Genomic DNA, 21,569 nt, shown 5'->3' on the forward strand with positions numbered 1-21,569 from the left:
GGGCCGACCACTTCCCCCATTCCCAATCTGGCCTAGTGAGCCATCCCCCCCCCCCCCCCGCCAGTGCTACTCAGCTGAAGCAGCCACTCCTCTTCACCACCCAGTTCTAATACAGACTGGCGAGCCTGCAGGACCTAGCCTGAACAAGTATGTCAAATCCAGCCCTTGTAACAAATGAGTTTATCACCTCACCCCTAGAGTGCTTGGAAATCAGCATATAAATGATGTGGACACCTTGATACTTTGATATTTGTCCTGGCTAGGATATCGCCAGCTCATAGGCATTGTTTGTTTCCTATCAGGGCACTAACCAAATAGAGCTATTCTGTCTGTATTATTTGAAAGCAAGAAAATATGAGTGGGTTTACGAATTTAGTTTGCAACTTATATATTGTGATTTATGTACCTGTGTGTCTGTTAGCTTTAATAAAACTACTCTGAAGTCTGTTTCATGTATTATGGGATGAAGGTCAGCTTAACAATTCTAGTACTAAAAATCCAACATTACCATAAAGATCAGAAGCAGCGTTACTGAACAAATTACTGCCATAGTACACTGAAACTCCAATTTAATTCCCATATCATGCACTTTGAATAAAAGTACAAAAAATACATTTGGGAAAGTTTTGAACTGAAAAGGACTTGGATTTGTCTTTTCATAGTTATCTGTGTCTATTTATAGGCTTAATGATATATGTCCCAGTTTTCTATGTACATATATAGCCTCTCTGCATTCTACCATATGAATTATTCTTTATAACAGAAGGACCACTCAATATAACCCACCACCCATTTGGTACAATTCTAGAGTTACTGTGGTTAAAAGATCGGTGGATTCAAGAAAACATAATCTTTGCTGTCCACCAGGGGCAAAATTCCAGCTACCCTGTTTCCTCGAAAATAAGACATCCCCTGAAAATAAGACATAGTAGAAGTTTTGCTGAAGTGCTAAATATAAGGCCTCCCCCGAAAGTAAGACATAGCAAAGTTTTTGTTTGGAAGCATGCCCGGCAAACAGAACACCTGGAAAAATAAGACATCCCCTGAAAATAAGACATAGCGCATCTTTGGGGGCAAAAATTAATATAAGACACTGTCTTATTTTCGGGGAAACACGGTATGTAACTGTGTTGAGGAATTCAAGAAAAATCTTATGCTAAGTGGTTTGCCATGTGTATAGGTTGGATATGACCTATTTCCAGCACTCTGGTGTATATTGGAATTATCAATTATAATGTTCTCACAAAAGTGTACTCCAGTATTATAATGTTATTCCAAGCCTAACCAACACTATTTGCCAAGCAAGGCACATAGATACACTAGAAAATCTATCCAAATGATTTCAATTCAGTTCTGTATAGTTTGCAGAAGCCCAGGAGAATGGGAGCTTGCCTGACATTCTTGAGCAGGCCATTCCTCAAGGCAGCAACCCCAACAGTGAAAGCACATGTATGAACAGTTGTTGATTTTGCCTATTTGCCGGTTGCCACCTCAGAAGCCCCTGCTGAGATGAATGATGTTATCATGGTAGAACATAGGGAAATAGGTGGTCCTGCAAATAAGATGGGCCGAGGCCATGAAGCACTTTGCATGTGATAGCCAATAAATGAAGTCAATGGAGCATCTGCGGAATGGAAGTAATATGCATGCTGCATCTAGTTTCTGCTAATAGCCAAGGCATTCTGGACTTGAGAAAGTTTCTAACTGATTTTGAGGAGAGACTGTTATCGCCCAGGAAAATAAACAGAATATTTTCCTGAGTCAAGTTACCTGACTACACTGGCTCCATGCCCGGACGCGGAGACTTGTGTGGCTCAGAAGCCTCCATAAGGTTCACAGAGAATGTATATGTATGATTGTGCCAATGTCATATGGTTTCCCTCTTGTTTATGCCCCTCTAGGATGTAATAAAAGCCCCTTTAGAGTTTAATTTATGATTTTCTTACTGCTTAGGATTTTAGTTTGACTGGGTCCCCCAGTTAGTTTAAGGTTTTGTTATTGTTAATTTAGGAGAGTCTTGCCTATAAGCATATGTATTTATCCCTTAAGGTTTCCCTAATGTTTAAGTTTAGAAATGTTATTTTTGAAATTTGTGTCTGTCAGCAAAAGCAGTAGCCTGTAAAGGCTGATATTAAGGGACAAGAAAGTTGGCTCTGGAATGCAGTTTAGGCCAACACCCAGCCGACTCCTTAGCAAAGACAAAGACCCTCTTTGGACTTGCAAATCAAATCTGTTGCCAGCACCCAGAGGTCCCCAGCCGTTGGAAGACGTGCAGAGACCACCATTGGACAGTTTGAACTTTTCTTTGTTGCAGAGATGAGAAGTGAGTGCATCAGGGCATTACTGAAGGAAACAGCCATCTGATAAAGAAGATAGCTGGGTGCAGTAGCGAGCCCACCTGGATTTCCTGAATGGACTGTTATCTGTTCTCCCTTCAGCACCATTGTGAGATCCAGCAAGAAGACGTTTGACAGCGGGATTTTGTAATTCCATTCAGAAGTTGTAACTGTATCTTGCTTTTGTATTGTTGTTTTCTTATTGGTGTTTGGTGAGGGACTTGCCCCCTCACCTCCCCTTTTACCTGCCCCTTTGAAGTTGGGGAATAAAAGTTCTTGCACTGGGTTGCAAGAGTGCGATTCTCCTGCCCGAGCTGTGACCATCACTTCAAAATAAAATCTTTTTGCTTTGAAGACCGTAGGCTTCCTGCGCCTCATTAAGTTGCTGAGCTGAAATCACTTATTGTTACCCGAGCAGCAGCGGTAACAGCGGTAACAAGTAGTCTAGCCTTTATGTACTGTAGCACAGATCCAGGTGAGCCATATCAAGTTAGGAATCATCTTGCAGGCTAGGCTGAATCGGTAGTAATCCTTTTTTTACTGCAGCATTAACTGGCTTTACCAGAAAAAAAAGCTGGATCCCGTTCAAAACGCATCCCTGTTACCTACTTCCGATTCCATTTAGACGCTTATTTTTGTCTTCTTTTTTACGCCTCATTTTATATTTACGTCTTGTTGGTTCAATTTTTAACCTGGCGGGGGAAGCGGGGCCTCAAAAGTTGGAAGTGGTCCGGGGAAACATTGTGTTTGAACGACAGGCATGGGAGGAGGATCACCTCTTGTACTGCATCTGTCACAGTCCCACCATCCTCTGCGGCCAGAGGGATCGCTTCTGCAGTCTCGAATCCGCGGTTCCCCAGTTCCGCCCACAGCTAAGATGGCAGCGGCGGCCAAGCGGTCCGCGAGGCATGTTCTCCGGTGCTGGCACGGTGGTGCGTGCCTTGCTCGCTCTGCTGCTTCCTTCTCCGCTGCGCGGGTGCGACAGACTTTCCTTCAGTTCTTCCAGGAGCGGTATGGGCATGAAGTGGTGCCCTCGGCCCCTGTGCGACCGCGGGGAGACCCCAGCCTGCACTTCGTCAACGCTGGCATGAACCAGGTACGACCCTGAGAAGGAGGTGGCCGGCCTGGGTTGAGAGGCACCCTTGGAAAGGTTCCTGCACAGATACTGATCGGTCCCTGACTTTTCCTGATTTATGGATTTCGATGCTGCACCGTTTCACGTGCTGCCTCCTAAAGAGAGGTGCCCAGCCGCTGTTTGCAAACTCGCCGAAATCCAAATTCAAACAGGCAATCCTCCAGCCGGGGTGGGGAGGATGTATTAAGACAAAATTATTTTTTAAAAAAATAGGACGCCCAATGCATTTAAATTTAAAATCTGAACAGGGGCAGTTTTTAAAGAACTTTCCCGGGTCCTTTCTCGAGCGAGCGTCTATCAAAACCGTGAATTCCACTCCTAAGATGGAAGATTTTAAAATAAAATACACGAGAGCCCATTTGATTTTTATTTTGCTGTAATAAGCCATCAGCAGCAACTTGAGATTTACCTTTTCTTGTGTAGAAAGGACCATTCAGATTGTGGAGCATCACATGTCCTGTGTGTGCCGTTGCCTGAGTGCTGAGGGGGGTGGGGGTGTCTGCTGGGCGTCTCTTGCCTTCCCCCTCTAAAGTGAGGAGGGGAGAGGCTGCACAGAGGGACTTCTTTGCGATAGCCCATTGTGGAATGCCCCTCCCATTAGAGGTCCAACAGGCACCAACACTATACACCTTTCAGTGCCTGGTTAAGACCATCATTTTTGCCTGGGCATTTGACTGATTGATACCATCTACCTCAAACCACTGGACTTATTTGGAACTTGCCCTCTACCTGCACCTGGGGAGAGGGGGGTTAGAGAGCGGGTGGTTAATTGCTTTTAGGTATGATTTTAGGAATTTTTATCTGGTTATGATGGTGTTTTTTGGTGATGCGAAATCACTTTTAGATTGTTGTAACCTGCCCTAGGGTGTATTTGAAGGGAAGGATAGAAATCAAATAAATAAACAAACAAATAAGAATGCCAAAAACATTGGAAATGCCCTGACTTAGATGTCCAAGGATAGCCAAAACTTGCCAGAGGTCAAAAGGTAAGCAGGGTCAGCCCTTGTTTATATTTGTGATGGGAGTGCAGGGTTGCTTTGGAGAGGCAGACAAGGGCAAACCAGTTCTGTTCATCTCTTGCCTTGAAAACCCTATGAGGTTGCCATAAGTCGATTTCAGCTTGATGACCCTTTCACGCTAAATGCTTGGGAATTTCAAAACTGTATGGAATCCTTTGAGAAAGTCTCCATACAATACTTTGACAAATTAGTAGGTAGAGTATAACTTTAGATGCTGGGTTGTAAAATGGTTTGTTTTAAGTTTAGCAATCATTAAGAATTTGATTGAGGCAAGCTTCTTCATTATGAATGTTAATGTTCAGAGCGCCATCTAGTGAATCAAGACCCTTTTCTCTTTAATTAACCAAAGCAAAACAAAGTAAGCTACAGTTTCTATCTACAGATTGAGTCTCACACAATACTCACGGCTTACTCCCTGTTCAGATCAGGACTATTACAATAATAGTTTTATATGCTGGGCAGTACTACAGTCCTCATCAGACCTCTGTGGAATGTGAAATTTGTTGGGTGTTCCTTTTAAACTTTGCAGTTCAAACCCATTTTCCTGGGCACAGCAGATCCCAAGAGTAAACTGGCACATTATCGGCGAGTAGTGAACAGCCAGAAGTGTGTGCGGGCAGGCGGGAAGCACAATGATCTGGAAGATGTGGGCCGAGATGTTTATCATCACACGTTCTTTGAAATGCTGGGGAACTGGTCCTTTGGAGATTATTTCAAAGTAAGATATCAAAATATGTTTTCTCTGAGATGACGCTGGGTCAGTCTGTTTGTGCCACTGTAGAGACAATCTTACATTTCATACCTTGGGGTTTCTTTTTGATAACTTTTGTTGTAAACCACTGACCCATTAAAGTCAGCTCAAACATTCAAAAATGGAATCTGATCGAGCCCTTCTTACACAGGACCACTTCAGATTAAGACAGGCAACTGCATGTTTGAATACTCCTTCATGTCAAGAACTATCTGCATGTGGGAAACTAGCATGTGGAAGTGAATAATTTTAGCTGAGTCACTTCTCCATGGTGGGTTAGCCATCTCCCTACAGGGAACTTTGTATGTGCAGCCAAATAGTTCCCTGTCTGAAATAGTCCAGACCCAGTAGGGCAGTGTCATGGACTACTTCCATGTGTTTGAATTGGTCTTTAGAAAGCTATCTTGGGGGCTGGAGGAGAGGTGGGGGAGAGAATGAGCATCCATTTTCTGTAACAAGGTTTAAAATGTAGAGTGCTGCTTGTAGAGTGTGTTCATAGGTATCATCTCAAGAACTGGCACTGACTGTTAGATCTGAGGAATGAATGTCCGTAACTGTGGTTGCCACACCAGTAAAAATAAGATTTGCTTGCTTTTTCTGAGAGCAGGTATAATGTCACTGTTATAATCCTTGTTGTGAGAACAGTAAGTCAGGGGGACCTTGAAGTTCAGGACATGTACTAATGAGATTCTAGTTTTGTTTGCACTGTTTTGTGGAAATTTGGGTTTATGAGGCTTTCATCTTGCTTAACTGAGATATTTGTGAATGAGAGAATCATTTAGATTCTCCCTCTGTTGTCAATAGCCGCATGAATGGCCCAGGCTCATGACAGTTTGAGAGTTAAGCAGGTTGGCCTCTGTCAGGGTGGGAGGCCTCCAAGAAAGTCTGGGGCTGCTGCGTGGAGGAAGGCAATGGCAAAACCACTTCTACTCATCTCTTGCCTGGAATGCTCAGTGGATGGGGTTGCCATGAGTCCTTTGCAATTTGATGACACTTCCTTTCTCTTCTTCCTCTTCCTCTGTTGTTTATGGTGTCCTTTATCTGGGCGGGAGAGGGGGTTACCTTCAAAGAGTATGTGGTGTTATTTATCTGGAGTTCTTCCTTCAAAGAGTACAAGTGGTTTTATCCCCATAGTAACTCTGTGAGGCAGTTTAGGTTGAAAAACCTAGGTTACCCAGGAAGTAGGGTGACTGAGTAAAAGCATAAATCAAGCCTCTCCATTCCTACAATATCGCCCACATTGTCCTTCAATTCTGAGATAAAACAAAGGTTATCCAATGCATCCCCTCCCATCCCCTGTAATGAAGCAATTTCTTTCCTATTACATTGGCTTACTTTTTCCCATTGCTGTTTTCCATTTCCTGTTCAGGAGGAAGCATGCAGCATGGCATGGGAGCTCCTCACACAGGTCTATGAGATCCCAAAGGACCGTCTCTATGTTACTTATTTTGGAGGCGATACAAAACTTGGGCTAACTGCAGATGAAGAATGCAGGGAAATATGGCTAAGTTTGGGGTAAGTAAACAAGAAAAGCAGGCAAAAAACAGAGAGAGAACTGAGCTTTTTGCATTTATGTTCCACATTGCATGTATTCTGTCGTGAAGTTTACTGTCCGGAATACCATCTTTCACTTAAGAGAAAGTTTCCAATTTTTACAGAAGAAGAGCTTAAAAATGTGCAAATATTGTTGGTTTGATAAAATGTTGGAGAAGAGAATGATGTAAGTTGCACTGAAAAGAGAGGTGGGGTATAAATGAAGTTAGTTAAAGAACTGAAGACTTGCATTGCAGTCCTAAGCAGTTGCCCCCCCCCCCCCTTAAGTTCATTTAAAGAAGAGGGTATAATTCTGGATAGGATTGTATTGTTGGAAAGTATAGACCTTACTTGCTGTTTCCAATCAACAGCCACCAGGTATCTGTACACTGCATAGTTCCCTGTTCCCTCCCTGTTCCCCTTCTCTCTAACCCATTGTGAAGGTATTCTGATACATACAAAGAACTTAAATACTGTGTTCGTTTATGTAAAGTGAGTGTGTTTGGACTGTTAGCCTTACCCTGACAGTGAATGGATTTTCTTCATTATTTGTATAGTGCAGGGGTAGGGAACCTGTGGCTCTCCAGATGTTCAGGAACTACAATTCCCATCAGCCCCTACCAGCATGGCCAATTGGCCATGCTGACAGAGGCTGATGGGAATTGTAGTTCCTGAACATCTGGAGAGCCGCAGGTTCCCTACCCCTGCCTTAGACAATAATGTCTAAGTTTTAAAGTTATTCCCTTGTCAAATAGATGCTCTGGTTTTGATCAGAGCTAATGGCTCATTGGGCCCTGCTGTAAACATGTTTAAATAAAAGGGTTAACAATACAAAGCCTGTTATCAGGAAGATGGGTGTTAGAATCCACACTCAACCCCTCCTGAGTAACTTAGAGACATCTTGTCACCCTGTGCATTTCCTCCATGGTATAATAATGCCAATGTTGCTTTGATCAGCACTTGAAAGATGGAATAAACAAGGTTTAATATGGGGTTGAGCCAGGGGCGGAACGAGGGGGAACTGCGCCCGGGGTGTGCGCCTTGCACCCCTGCTGCAGCACCGCCCACCCCGCCCCGAAACGCCCCCGGGATGCCCCGGAACACCCCCGCCCGAGGCGTCGCTTAACAGATCAGGACCATATGATATAAGGAGTTATATTGTTCTTATACATTAAGTTCTTGTTTATTACATAGTCTATTAATGACTAGAGATTGGAGGAAAGCAACTGGGCTGAAATGTGTTTGGGTTTTTGCAAGGTACTCGCTTGTACATTGGTTGTTTGCTTGTACATATTGTTATGTATATATTTTTGTTCATTATTGTGGAGAATGTATTTGTGATTTATTGATATCTGTATTATTGTATGATATGCTTATTTAATAATAGCTTTAATGTGAGACATATTAGTGAAGTAACTCAGATATGCTCAATTAAATTGCATTTTTGTAGATTTTTTGGGGTGTGTGGAGTTTGCTCTCAGCAGATTTACTTAATTTGTTAAATTTGAGTTGCCTCCCTATTTCTTTGCAGTTGGATCCCAAATTGATTTCAGAAACCAGTACTTGTCCCCTGCCCCCATCATCTACAGATTGCTATTGCTGAGCATGCATAGATCCCTTTTCCTCTGTGTGAGTCACAGCCAGTCTTCTAGCATCTGAGATTAAAGGACAGGAATCCCAGTTCAAAAGCAGGCATGAACTGGTGTTCTTAATACATAGGGAATCCTCCCAAGATTTCACTTACTTGAAGGTAAGGCCTAATTAACATAGTAGACTTTCCTGTAAACATATATAGGATTACATTGCGCAGATTCTACTTGGCCATTCACAAGTACTACTAAGGACTTTTCAGATGTAGATTCAGATGTGTTTTAGTGTATAAGTTAGCATTAACTTGTGTGGGATAAAGTACAATTTCCAGTTCCGTGTACAGATATGGTAGATTTGCTGAAGGAAAGAATAAGTCCTTTCTTAAAAGTGGTGTAAGAATATCCTTGCACTATGGTGTAAGAATATCCTTGCACTAGATATGGGAAATACCTTTTTTTTTAAAGGGAGGCAAATCTAACCAAATTATGGGTTATCTATCTCATTTGTCCTGCTGTTCATTCAAAAATCTGTGCATATGGGGTTATCAGTACTGAGGATGTTGTGGAGGAGATATGGTACATAATCATACAGCCTACCTTAAACATATGGGCTGGAAGTTATATTAGATTGTCAGTTACATTTAAACTAGGCCTTATACTTTTGGAACTTTCAGATCCCTCCCAGTGGCTTGTTGTTCTAAATCACCACCTGTCACAAGTTCTGCTGACTCTTGGGAGCTTTTGTTTGCTGCCTGTCTCCTGCTAGGACAGTCTTTTACTTGGAATACAAACTGGCAAAGCTGCTGATATGTCCACTAGATGAAAACTACCCAGAGAGCCGCTATGAACTTGGGGGCTACAGTCGCCAATCTGACAGTGCTGCAGTCTCCAGTATTCCCAGTCATCCATCAACAGCTAGGCAGCCCACTGGGGTCCCAAGTCATGTGCGGCTGAGACTTCCTAGTCAAACTCAGAGCAGCCCAGCTTGCCTAGGTAAATTTCTTGCAACCACTCTGTCACTCTGTGCTTACCTATTCACCTTTATAATGAGGCTATCAGCATGTCTCTTTCCATTTCCCCTTCTGAGAAATGGCCTACAAATCTCATTGTGTGATGCTAGGGTTGCTGTTTGGTTGAATGTAAAGCCACCTTTCTTTCTTCAACTTTCTTGGACCTGATTATGTCATGAACTTCAGCCACTTGCATTTTTGTTGTAATATGTACTTGCTTGCAGTCTTTCATGTCATTTAATGAATTTAGCAAAGCCTTGAGTCTATGTAAGTTAATGTCACAATACATGTATTAATATCTGTGTGGTGGTGTTTTATGAAGTCTGGGTGTAAGGGTGGCCCTCAACGAACTGGGAAATAATATAGGTAGTATTTTACAGTATAAGAGGCCTGTTAATTCTGTTGCATATGGCATGGTAAATATAACTCTTGGGGCTGAAAGTTTCACGCATCCATAAACTACTAAGAATAATTTTGTTCCATCACACCAAATGGCCAACTAGTCCAGCAGTCTGTTTTTCAGCTGTGATCAAAACCATACAACAATAAGCAAATGGTGGTACCTAGACAATCCCAAAACACTTTTGAGTGAATAAATATTCAAGTATTTAATGTAAAGTGCTTAAAGCATATGTGAAAAATTTATAAGTGAGTAGGCACATGAATAGTAAATCAGTCCATGCAAAACAAGAGCTGACCTGTTTTATTGCTCATTTTGAGGGTTAGTAACCACTGCTTCAGTTCATTCAGTCTGTTTGCTTATGGGACATGGTACACCTTTCATGCAAATTCTATATAAATTTATCATTATACATGAATGCTATAATTCATAAGCATATATTACAATCCATAAAATATGCTTAGCAGTATCAAATACATACTTCAATATATTTGCAAAGATAATTGCTGTATAAATCCAGATACTTACATCACATTATACAAATTTAAACACTAATTCTTTGATCTGTTCTAAAGGTGTACGTCAACAATGTGATGCTAGAAATAAAAGCTGTGCATCTTAGTTTGCACTCCAGTTTCCTGTATAATTGGGATTTTAATATTTTACAGCTGGAAGTAACTTGTATTGAAGGCTTTATATACGAACTACTTCTAATTTCCTCTTATACAGATTCATTTTCTCACTTACAACTCCCAAGAGTGAGCCTGACCTAAAACAGTGCACAGCCTCAAAGAGCACCTGCAGTAACATGCATGTCAGATGCTACAGAAAATAGGAATAATCGATTAACATATTTAATTCTAAGGGTGTGTGTGTCTTGAGTCTGTCGATCCAATGTGCCTCCATCTGCAGCAGGCACCTTTTGCCATCCATTTTATTATAAGTGTAAGGTGTAAATTTTGTTTTGTTGCATGGTTCTGGACTTTGGTGGAGTGCTGTTTGTTTTGGTTATTCAGCTGTGATCAGACAGATCGTTGCAGGATCTTTAGAAGAGGCTATGAAGGCAACACATTTCCCATGATGTTTCTGTCCCCTGAATTCACTGTGAAACTGTCAACATGGAATTTTTGTTTACCTACTGTAACTCATCATTCTATCCTAAATGAATTAGTTTTTTTAAAAAATCATTAACACACACACACACCCCAATCTAAGTGAAATTCCTAAGGAATGTTCATAATTTTTTAGGGAAGGAAAGAGGGAAGGTGATTTTCTTTAACTACATGAAATTGACATAGTAAAATAATCTCTGATGACTGAACCAAGTGGAAAGTGATATTGGGAACAATCTGGAAGCTGCTTTGGAAGGGTTAGGAACACAGCTGGGATGTTGCCTTGTGACCCTGCTGGGCCTTTGTGTCCTGTTCACACTCAAGGGGGAAACTCAAGGCTCATTCTCCAGACACTTATGCATAGGTGACTTTATTTCTGATCTCTCTGACCTTCCGCTTGTTGTCTTTTTGCAGGATTCTTTACACGTTTTTCTGGGCAAATCCCCGTGGAGTTCCCTAGCATCTTGAGCTGGGACCAGTTTCCAGTTACAGAATGTATAAGCAGGCTGCAGCTCCAGAGTCTTCTGGCTGACTCCAGTGCAGAAAGGACAAATGGTGAGAATCCCCCAGCTAGAAGAAAACAAAACAAAGGCTGGGTACCAGCAGAAAGAATTTGTTTTCTGAACCCGTGCAGAAGGAGTCCATGGATGGATACTTTCTTATGAATGCTGAAGCCAGTGGTGTAATTTAGGAAGAGTGGAAATTGATTGCTACTTCTTGAAGCTGTTCTTAGACGTTTATTTCTTGGCAAAGTGTAGGGAATTGCTTCATGGTTGTCCAGAGATGACATCCTTCTATTTTCTTTAACAGGTCAGATTATTTTTTACTATTGTAAAGGAGTGTTATTCAACCCCAGATAAGGATGCCTAATAATAAAGATAATGTTGTTTAGACTGAAAGTAGATACCCAGGTTTTCAATTTTTCCCCATTTCCTCAGTCACAAGATAATGTAACATGATCTGTTTTTGAGTTGGGTGATCCTCATTCAGTAGTGTCACACTCCTGTTTTGTGGGGGTGGAGAAAGGCGGTTCTCCACCCCAAGGCATGATAAGTGCTGAATATGTCAGAGAACTAAGTCAGATAAAGGGAAAGAAAATGGAAGGTGAGGGGAATCTGGCCTGCTTATGGCTGTAAGAGGTTATAGGTTTTGGAAGGAAGCCTTTGGGTCAGGAGGAGTTCTCACTTGTTCCCCCTTCTGTAATATTTCTTGTGGACTCTAACCTGTTCTGTAACAGTTCTGTGTATTGCAAGCCAGTGTGGAAAAGGCAATAATGAAAGTCAGCGCTGATGACCACCAAGAGTGCTCCATCTTGTTCTGAGTCTGCATGGGCTTCAGTCACATGGACTATTTTAGACATCTTGCCTTTTAGTGAGCTCCCATATTACAGCCCAATTCATGTGTTACCTTTGTGGACAACATTAAGATGTCATATTAAAGACCAATTCATATGCTACCTTGTGGCAGCAGTTATACCTCACAGGTGATACATGAATACAGTGTAAGATGTTCTGTGATAGTCACTAAGGAACAGCAGGTATTTTACAGACTGTTGACAGGGTTGCCACTGGAGATCAGTATTTGATTCTCCAAAAGAGTTCTTAAAGTTTAATTTAGACAAAGTGGGTCCTATCAGTCTTCAGCAACTGTCAGACTTGCTGGCAGAATGATTACTCTTCCAACAGTCAAATGTATTCCTGCTCAGACCCATTAATAACTTGGGTAGTAGATAGATGAGAAAAGGGACATTGCTTTGGTGTTAAATCTTGGAAACTTCAGTAAATGAACCCCGAAATGATATTCAGCAATGTTTATTGATGAGGTAGTCAAGTTTAACACTTGCCAAAGCCAGTTCTAATGAAACTGGCATCTCAGGTCCCAGATATCCCCCAAGGATCCCCCCTCCTGAGTTCCCAGAGACAGCATCTGGGGTCTGAGACTGCGAGTGTGGTCAGCCCCAAGGTTAGCAACAGATAGCAGACGAGCCACCTGGTCTCCTGCTCACAACAAGGTAGCAGTCACAACTCTTTTCTCATGGGACAGGCAAGGCAGGGGAGGCCTACTTCACTACAAAGCATGCAAAGCCATAAAGCATAGGTCAAAAGAATGCATAGTTGGCTGTGGTTACATATAACAGAGCTAGTTATATATATCAAAAGAGGTATTGGGTTACCGCATATAATTGGTTACATTGATTCAAGAGTCTATCCATCTCTCTCAGATAAGCACCCTCCTGACATTTGGCCACTGAATGGAAGTTCCTTCAAGGCTCAGACATTTGATTTTGGTTCCGATGTGTGTCCTCATTACAGGAAGGCTCATGAGTGGCTCTACCAATGTGGATGAACCAGTGGGCTCTCCAGTTCCCCTGAGCAGAGGTGCTCTTGGTTCCTTGCCTGATGAAGAGCTCCCTGAGCTTCAAATTGATTGGTAAGCTTAATACATCTACTTCTGCTGATGTAATTTCAGCTGACCTGAACTCTGCAGCTATGTGCATGTTGGACAGAAACTTTCTACATCTGCTCATTACAGTGTGGTATGAGCTGTGACTCTGGAAAGAATGCCAATATCATTAATTTGCAATGCACTGATTTCATCACGTGTCAAGGTTGATATTCCATGTCAGCACTGATTCTCCTTCTATCTATTTTGCTGTTTGACGGGTCTGCTGGATTCTCTTATAAAATTTACTGTTTAAAATACAAAACGCTTTGTGCCTTTAAGGACAAGTGAAATTGACTCTTATACAGAAATGAGACACACCAACTGTTTTGTATGATATTTATTAATGCACTTTATTCACGGTGATTTTATGCACTTTGGTTCACATAAAGAGCGGTTGATGCAACGTGACTTCCTTTGTATTGTGGTTACATATGTTGCATCATTGTAGAAACTTATACTTTATACCTTTTTCAACACAAAAATGTCAGGAGATTTGAGAATTCATCTGGCATTTCATGGACCATCTTTGATCTAGAATGCTCCATTTGGGCCTTAGTGCCTTGGACTCAGAACTAGGTAGGCACCAGAACTCAAACAGAGCATTCTCCTGTCATTTTTGTGTTGAAAAAGGGTATAGCCCCAAATCACCCAGCAGGCTTCATGGGTAGGAGTGGGGAAACAAATCCAGTTCACCAGATAAGAGTCTGCTGCTCATGTGGACGAATGAGGAATCAAAATCTATTCTCCAGATTGATTCCACCACTTGTAACCCCCTACATTGGCTTTTTATTTTTTTTATTGGTTTTCAATGTCTTTTAAGTGAATTTTATCACATCTTAATGGATTTTTTTTATTGTGTTGTAAACCATCTTGTGGACTTCTTGTTGAAAGGTGGCTCTATAAACCAATAACACTAATTTAAGAATGGTCCCCCCGTCCCCGATCAATAAGATGGATTCAGGGATATGTAATCTTTTTTGGGGGTTTATTTTTGTGAAGTTGTGTTGTGTACATATCAATGGTAAAATCTGATGTCATCTTCATATTGCATATAACACAGCTCACCTTTAGTAGTGAATGCAAATCCCCTTTTCCAGCCTGGGAAGTTGTCTCATGTTGCTCATTGTAATGAAACAGGAGAGTCTCAAATAGATCCACAAAGAGGTATGCCCCCCTTGTATTGTCTGATTTTAACACACTGAGCACTTTAATCTGTTCTGTCTCTTTCTACAGGAGTTGCGAGAAGACATTCTCAGAACCCAGGAAGGTTTTGCAATTTGACCTGAAGGAAGTAAATAACCCTAAGGAAGAGCAGCTGGATCCTTGTTTGGCTTATGGCTTTGGAAATGCTGTTCTGCAGCAGCTAAAAGAAGATGTCCTAGGGACTGTAAGTAATGTTGCCTCTTACTATACTCTTTTTCACCTGAAGATGACAGGAGATTTGTGAATTAATTTGCCATTTCCTGGAACTTCTTTGTTCTAGAATTCTCTGCTTGACTCCTGGTGGAGACAGAACTAGGTAAGAACTGGAAATCAAGTGGAGCATTCTAGAACAAAGAAGGTTCAGGAAATGGCAGAGTAATTCACAAATCTGTCATCTTTTGGTAAGAAAGATTATAGAAACTTTGCAGATCTTGGCTTTGTGCGGCTTCCAATCTTTTTCTAGCTCCCAGTTCCTATCTTTAAGATATTGTGTGGTAACTATCAAAATCACCATGTTGTTGGGAAGGGGGGGGAAATGATTGTTTAAAGAAGTGCCAGTAGAGGGTCACTGTCTTGCTAGACTAGGTATTCCTTTTTAGGAGGTATAGCTACTTCTTAGAGGAAGCCAGAAGGGGTCAGTTACCAAGGTGTTAACAGGATGACACAGTTTAGCAAGAACAATGACAAATTGCTTATATCTAAGCCCTCATTTGCTGAGCGAGTTCCCTTGCAACCCCACCTAGAGATGTAAAATGTCCAGACATTTTGAAGCCACAGGGAAAAAAAGATTTTTATTTTTTTTCCTGGAAAAAAATGGCACGCTTGGGAAAATATACACCATACATACTGTCCTGTCAAACCTAAACTAATTTTACTGCTTTAACAACATAAAAAGCACAATTTACAACTTACTCAGTATATAAAGTTGCAATATTTGACAATGTATGGAAATTAAACATTCTAAATGCCTTCATTTGTTACAAGCAACATTACAAATACATGTACCTTATTTTTTGATGTCTGAAAGATAAATAAGAATTAAATAGAAAACAAAAGCTTTGTGGTAAATAACACAAAATATATTATCAACCTACTGTGACTAAGCCACAATGTCAAACTCCAGCATTGGGCTGGTTGTCTCCTCATTCAGGCTTCCATTAGTTTGCCTTAAGGGAAGAACCTTGGAAAAGAGCGAGGAGGGGAAGTTTTACTGCACCTTCTTCTGTTCTTGCCAGTAACCTCTTCCTGGTTGACTTACATGAAATCTGGCCCTTCCTCCCCCTGGTTCTCCCAGGGAATGCCTTTTGAAGAAGGGTTTGTGTGTGGTACAACTTCAGGCTCAGCCACTCACTTTATCCTGGGGGATGGGCCTGTGGGAGTGACAGGTCTTGAGCCCAATGGGCAGCTGACTGCCTGGGATCCCATTTCCCCAGCTCTTCCTCTCTAGGAGGTCTTACAACACTTCTACTATGAACTAAGGGAGGTTGCTTCAGCCAGTTCCCTGTCCTTCCAAAGAAGCCTGCCTATGTTTATAACTAATTCTTTTCCTCCTGTCTTAAGTGAGAGCAATGAAGTGAGTAAAGGAGAGTAGGTAATACTCCTGTCCTCTTCCAAGTACCTACACCTGTGCAATACTGTTCTTTCCCTTCCTCTTGTTTTGCAGAAAGCTGGTATGAATTGTTTCAGGGAGTTCCTCCATGGCACATTAGGGATCTATCTCTTAGACTTCTGGATTGATTGTGAGGACTTCATGGAGCACACCAGGCACTTGGAGGCCACAGCTACACCACAAGAGACCTGGCTATTCTCTTTTAATGCTCTCCGGTAACCATGCAAATGAATTTATTGAGCTAAGTATAGGATCCAGTGGGTCACTTAGTTTGCATTGCCCATTTCTCAGTCACTCCGGAATGATGAAGTACCTGTCAAATCACTGTGTTACAGACTGCTAATTGCCTTTTGCCAGTATGCTGTGTTTATAAAAACAACACCGTACATCAGGAAAAGCAGCATAAAATATGTGAATTAGTTCGTTTGTTTGCATAATTTCTTCTATTGCTTCTAATCTAGAGGAGGGGCATAAAGCTGATGAAACCATTAGAAGCCAGCTGTTTGACTGCCAAAAATGGATCTCTTTACTGTCCCATTGCTGTCCCATTTGCTGTCAAGCCATTATGTCCATCGTCACTTTCTTAATAGCCTCAAAACTGTTCTTTGAATGAATGCTGACTTTCTCAGGATGATGAATTTTCTGGCCAGTTTCTGCAGAATTGTGCTTTGAAATAATTTATCCTCTGAGAAGACGCTTACACAGAAGTCATTAGGGCAGTGATGATTAAATGTATTCTCTCAGCATGTCTGAAGTTTATAGAACATTTGACCAGATGAGCATGTTTTGGTCACACTCTTTCCCACAAGGCAAAAGGGGCCCATAAGGAGACTTTGCTATACACTTGCACAGCCCAAAGTACTATGTCAATTCTGTTGTACAATTTGAATCTCCTTTTTTTTCTTGAAAAAGCTCTCCTGAACTTCAAGTGTAGCACCAAACTGAGAATCATCACAATGTTTATCTGTGCTATGAAATGTAAGGAACACACAGATCCAGGGATTTATGCTTGTGATGCACCTCGGGTCTAGACTACCCTGATGTAACCACAAAACTGCCTATTGTTAAGTTTAGCCCAACATGAACACAAATATTTTGGCTGCAGTTTTTCATAACCAGTGTGGGAATGTAAGAGCAGTAGCTGCAGAGGGAGAGACCAAGCATGTTCTATTTTTCCCTGTTATTTTGTAGCATGGCAGACTTTTCATAATACCATTGTACTCTTCCCTATCTACAATTATTTTTGCCTGGTTTTGGAGTAGAATAAAATTGCATATCTTCGCAATTTCTTTCCCCTAATTTAGACATTTTCTAAAAGAGGGCCAGATATGATACAAGTTTGGAGCAAAGGTTGGTTGGAGGGCTTCAGTTTCTGCTACTGAGTGAGCTCTGTTGTAGAGTGAGCATGATCGGTAGCCTTTAGCTGCAAAATCTGACAAGCTTGAGATTAGACCTTTGGCTGTTCCAGTTCATTTTGGAGTTGAGGATACTGTTTTTCATTGGCAGGAGCATTCAGGCCAAGTACAAGTTGACCGTGCCTCCTGCTTCTCAAGTGAGTAATGCTGGGCAGGTGCCCCTTCCTTAACCTGAGACACAGAACGTTAGCACTAAATCCTTGATCTCTCTGGGGAAATTGATGCTGCTGCAAGCTAAGCAGCTCAGAAAACAGAATCTTGGGGACTAACCTTTTCCTACCACTTTTGTCCTTGCTGAACTAACTGGAGGCAAAATCCAGGAGTATGTTAATTCCAGCAACAAAGCTTCCAACAGACTGCCTCTTTGTACTGTTTCTAAGCTCATGATTTTGCCTACCTTGTGACTGTGATATCAAAATAGTCCTCATTATTGCTAGAGAAATGTTTGCTTTCCCCTCTGTATTACCTTGAAATAGAGAATTCTGGGGTTGGCAGACCACTGCTTGATAGAAATTGTCTAACGACTGCAAAAGACAGGCTGTTGTGGGTTTTCTAGGCTGTGTGGCTCCTAGGAGCTAAAACCACCAGAGCATAGCCACACAGCCCAGAAACCCACAATGGCAGTTGATTGTGGCTGTGAAAGCCTTTGACAACTACAATAAAATATACAATATATAATCTGAAGAAAGAAAAATAACACTGATACCTTGAAAAATTTATGGGGAGAGGTAATTTTGGACTGGGTTTTTATTAAGTTCAAATGAGGAAAGAACTGTGGAAAATAAAATGTATTGTTTAGATTCCTCATTGTCAAATAATTATTTAAATAAATATTGATTTTATATAGATTTTGTATTGATGGCCTCAAGCAGAAATATAAACATTTCCATTTACAGTTGGAGGCAAAATAGTCAAGACAGGCTAAATCTATGGACTGAAAGTGTGTAAAGGCTTCAGTTAGGTTTGTAATGTGAAGAGCTATATTGGCAAGAGCCTTCACTTACTGTTGTGCCACTATCTGTGCTTTTTCTCCTGTGTGTACAAGAATCAGACACTGCAGTGGGTCACAGGTGATTTAAGCCTTACTTGTATGTGTCAATGCTATGAAGTCCCATTTATATGGATCCCCCAAAGGCCTGGTTCCTGCTGCTTTCTGTTTGAAGGCTTCCCACTACGTGGCTCCTCAATGTTCAGCATGCCCATGAGCAACACTGAATACGCCCCCCCCCCCCCCCACCTCCAGTGGCATGCTCTGTGCCGAAAATAATTCAGGACTAGATAGGTGGAAGACTATCTGGACTTGTTCAGTGTGAAAGCAACCAGGGAAGGGATGGCAGTTGGTACTTGTAAAGCCAGTCAAAGTTTCTGTTTCTATAATGTTGCAGCCTTGCTGTTCCTCTGCTTGCAGGAGCCATTTGGTGAACCTGCAGGCACTCAGGAGACAGCTTTTGTTGCCCTGAGCAGGAAACAATATGATGCTTTGAGACGCTTGCGCTCTTACTGGGTCCCTCGGTTTCTCATCCACCATCAGAGGACACAGCATCTCAGGTTTGTGTTGTGAGGGATCATGAGGTTGGGCATACCACAAGGAACTAACTTCCTCTAAGGGTGTGTACCAGCAGTTGGAGGGGCCTTTAACTGGAGGACAAATGGACCTCTAGCAATTTGAGCAGGTAACCAGGAGCTGGGATTACAGCTGGCTTTCTTTGGTTCTGGTGAGAGGTGAATTCTGCAGTCATGCCATTCAGAAAAACCAACTTAGGGACAGGTCATTGCAAAGGTGTAACCAAGTTGGTCTGTTATAGCAGATTAAGACAAAAGTCCAGTAGCACCTTACAAAGCTAACATTTACTACATGAAAGCTCAGGTTGACCTCATTTGCTGGATGGTTGCAACAGAGCAGGTTAAAACTGAATCCATCAAAGACGGAGATCCTTTGGCTGGGCCGCAGGGGGGAGGTGGGGGATTTCCAACCGCCAGAGTGGGAGGGGGCTTTATTGGCACCGGCCTCCTCCGTTCGCAGCCTGGGGGTCCACCTGGATTCGTCTCTTTCAATGGAGACCCAGGTGGCCCATATAATCCGGGTTGTGTTTTTCCATCTTCGACAGGCCCGGCGGTTGGCCCCTTTCCTCTCCCAGGCAGATCTCGCCACTGTGATCCATGCAACGGTTACCTCTAGGTTAGACTATTGTAACTCGCTCTATGCGGGCCTCCCTTTACGTCTGCTTCGGAAGTTGAAGCTGGTCCAGCATGCGGCGGCGAGTGTTCTCACAGGTGGTGCCTTTAGAGAACATATCCAACCTGTGCTGCGCTGCCTGCACTAGCTTCTGGTCGAGTTCTGAATCATTCATAAGGTATGGGTGCTTACCTTTAAGGCCTTATGCAGCCTGGGACCTTTGTACCTTCGGGACCGTCTTACCCCATATGTCCCTACATGGCCTCTACGTTCGTCAGAGGCCAATTTACTGGTGGTCCCTAGCCCCTCGATGATGCGGCTGGCCTCTACCTGGGCCAGGGCCTTTACAGCCCTGGCCCCTGCCTGGTGGAACACTTTACCACCAGCTATCCGGGCCCTGCGGGATCTTGGAGAGTTCCGCAGGGCCTGTAAGACCGAATTGTTCCACCGGGCGTTTGGAGGGGCCAGCCGCTGATGTGCGCCCCCCCCCCCTTTCCCTTTCCCTTACACTCTGAGTTCTCCGCTCCCCTGTTTTATTTTCCAGGGTGGATCTATGAAGTTTATGTTTTTACGTTGGACGCCAATGTAACATTATTAATGGGTTTTAAATTGTAATTATTGTTTTATTATGTTGTTCACCGCCCAGAGCCCTTCGGGGGAGGGGCGGTATATAAAACCAATTATAAATAAATAAAAATAAATAAATTTAAGGTGCCATTGGATTTTAAAATTTTTATATTATGATTGCAATATAGGGAAAAAGCTAAGTTGCCCTACGCATAGCTGTTCCCACCGAGTAACTTACTGGCATGCAGTGGTTTACCCCAAACACTGGAGCATTTCCATTACACCACTGTGAACTTGTCTCTCTTTTTGAAATACTTTTGCAGCTATGGAAAAATTGTCCTAATATGCCTTACACATAGACAAGTCCCTATGACCCCCTCACAGGAAGTATTTGAAATCAGAGATTATAGTTTATAAACTAGTCCCCCAGTTCGCTGTGTACTTCACCTTGTTCAAATGGAATGGGAGCTTGAAAAGGCTTCACTTTTCTAACTGTCCCAATTTTCTTATTTTTCAATGGGAAAATTAAAATGTGAATAAAACGAAACGATGCTCTCTGTTTTGACTGTGCTGTAGGCTTGAAGATGATTCAGGCTCCCAGATCCAGGAGGAGCTACTGCCGAGTCCTGGCTTCCTGACTTCTTGTAATGTAGGAGCATCATTTTTTGATGTGAGTAGTCAAAGGAACACAATGAACTACCCTGTTTCCCCGAAAATAAGACAGTGTCTTATATAAATTTTTACTCCCAAAGATGCACTATGTCTTATTTTCAGGGGATGTCTTATTTTTCCGCTCCATAGCTGCATGCTCTGGTCGACGGGCATGCTTCCAAATAAAAACTTTGCTACATCTTACTTTCAGGGGATGCTTTATATTTAGCACTTGAGCAAAACCTCTACTGCGACTTATTTTCAGGGGATGTCTTATTTTCGGGGAAACAGGGTATATAAAAAAACAAAGGCTGGGGGCATGAAAAAGAAAAATCCTAATTCTTAAGACAATTTAGCATCTGGTTACTTTGTCTCGTGTCTGCATCTGCTTGATGAATATCAGTGGTTAATATGTTATACCACATGGATTTAAATTTTATGGCCACTTCAGACTTAATTGATTATGAGTTTACATACTCGCCTGATGTCTGAAGTAGCTTCATAGATTTCGCTCAGTGTGTGTGTATGTATTGCACATGTGCTGCATGATATAATCAGTCTTATCTCCTAGTTGTGCATGTGGTATGGCAGTTGCATCTAGAGCAGGGGTATGCAACC

At 42.1% G+C, this 21,569-nt stretch overlaps 2 protein-coding genes across 2 annotated transcripts in view; both read left to right on the forward strand.

Moving 5' to 3' along the window:
* The first annotated feature begins 3,212 nt into the window (after nt 1-3,212).
* Nucleotides 3,213-6,760, forward strand: LOC125438633 (alanine--tRNA ligase, mitochondrial-like). The gene is made up of 3 exons (XM_048507104.1): nt 3,213-3,432; nt 5,020-5,208; nt 6,611-6,760. Exons 1-3 carry the CDS (start codon nt 3,214-3,216, stop codon nt 6,758-6,760), a joined length of 558 nt encoding a protein of 185 aa, XP_048363061.1. The 5' UTR covers nt 3,213.
* A 2,355-nt stretch (nt 6,761-9,115) lies between these two features.
* Nucleotides 9,116-21,569, forward strand: part of LOC125424650 — a 34,984-nt gene continuing 22,530 nt past the window's right edge. Inside the window, exons 1-8 of the mRNA XM_048482098.1 lie at nt 9,116-9,356; nt 11,300-11,440; nt 13,198-13,315; nt 14,564-14,717; nt 16,197-16,357; nt 17,649-17,694; nt 18,966-19,105; nt 20,877-20,970. Of these exons, the coding sequence (XP_048338055.1) occupies nt 13,206-13,315; nt 14,564-14,717; nt 16,197-16,357; nt 17,649-17,694; nt 18,966-19,105; nt 20,877-20,970 (705 nt within the window). The 5' untranslated portion in view covers nt 9,116-9,356; nt 11,300-11,440; nt 13,198-13,205. The remainder of the gene's footprint in view (nt 9,357-11,299; nt 11,441-13,197; nt 13,316-14,563; nt 14,718-16,196; nt 16,358-17,648; nt 17,695-18,965; nt 19,106-20,876; nt 20,971-21,569) is intronic.

The sequence above is a fragment of the Sphaerodactylus townsendi genome, linkage group LG01, assembly GCF_021028975.2.
Source record: "Sphaerodactylus townsendi isolate TG3544 linkage group LG01, MPM_Stown_v2.3, whole genome shotgun sequence".
Classification (NCBI taxonomy): Eukaryota; Metazoa; Chordata; class Lepidosauria; order Squamata; family Sphaerodactylidae; genus Sphaerodactylus; species Sphaerodactylus townsendi.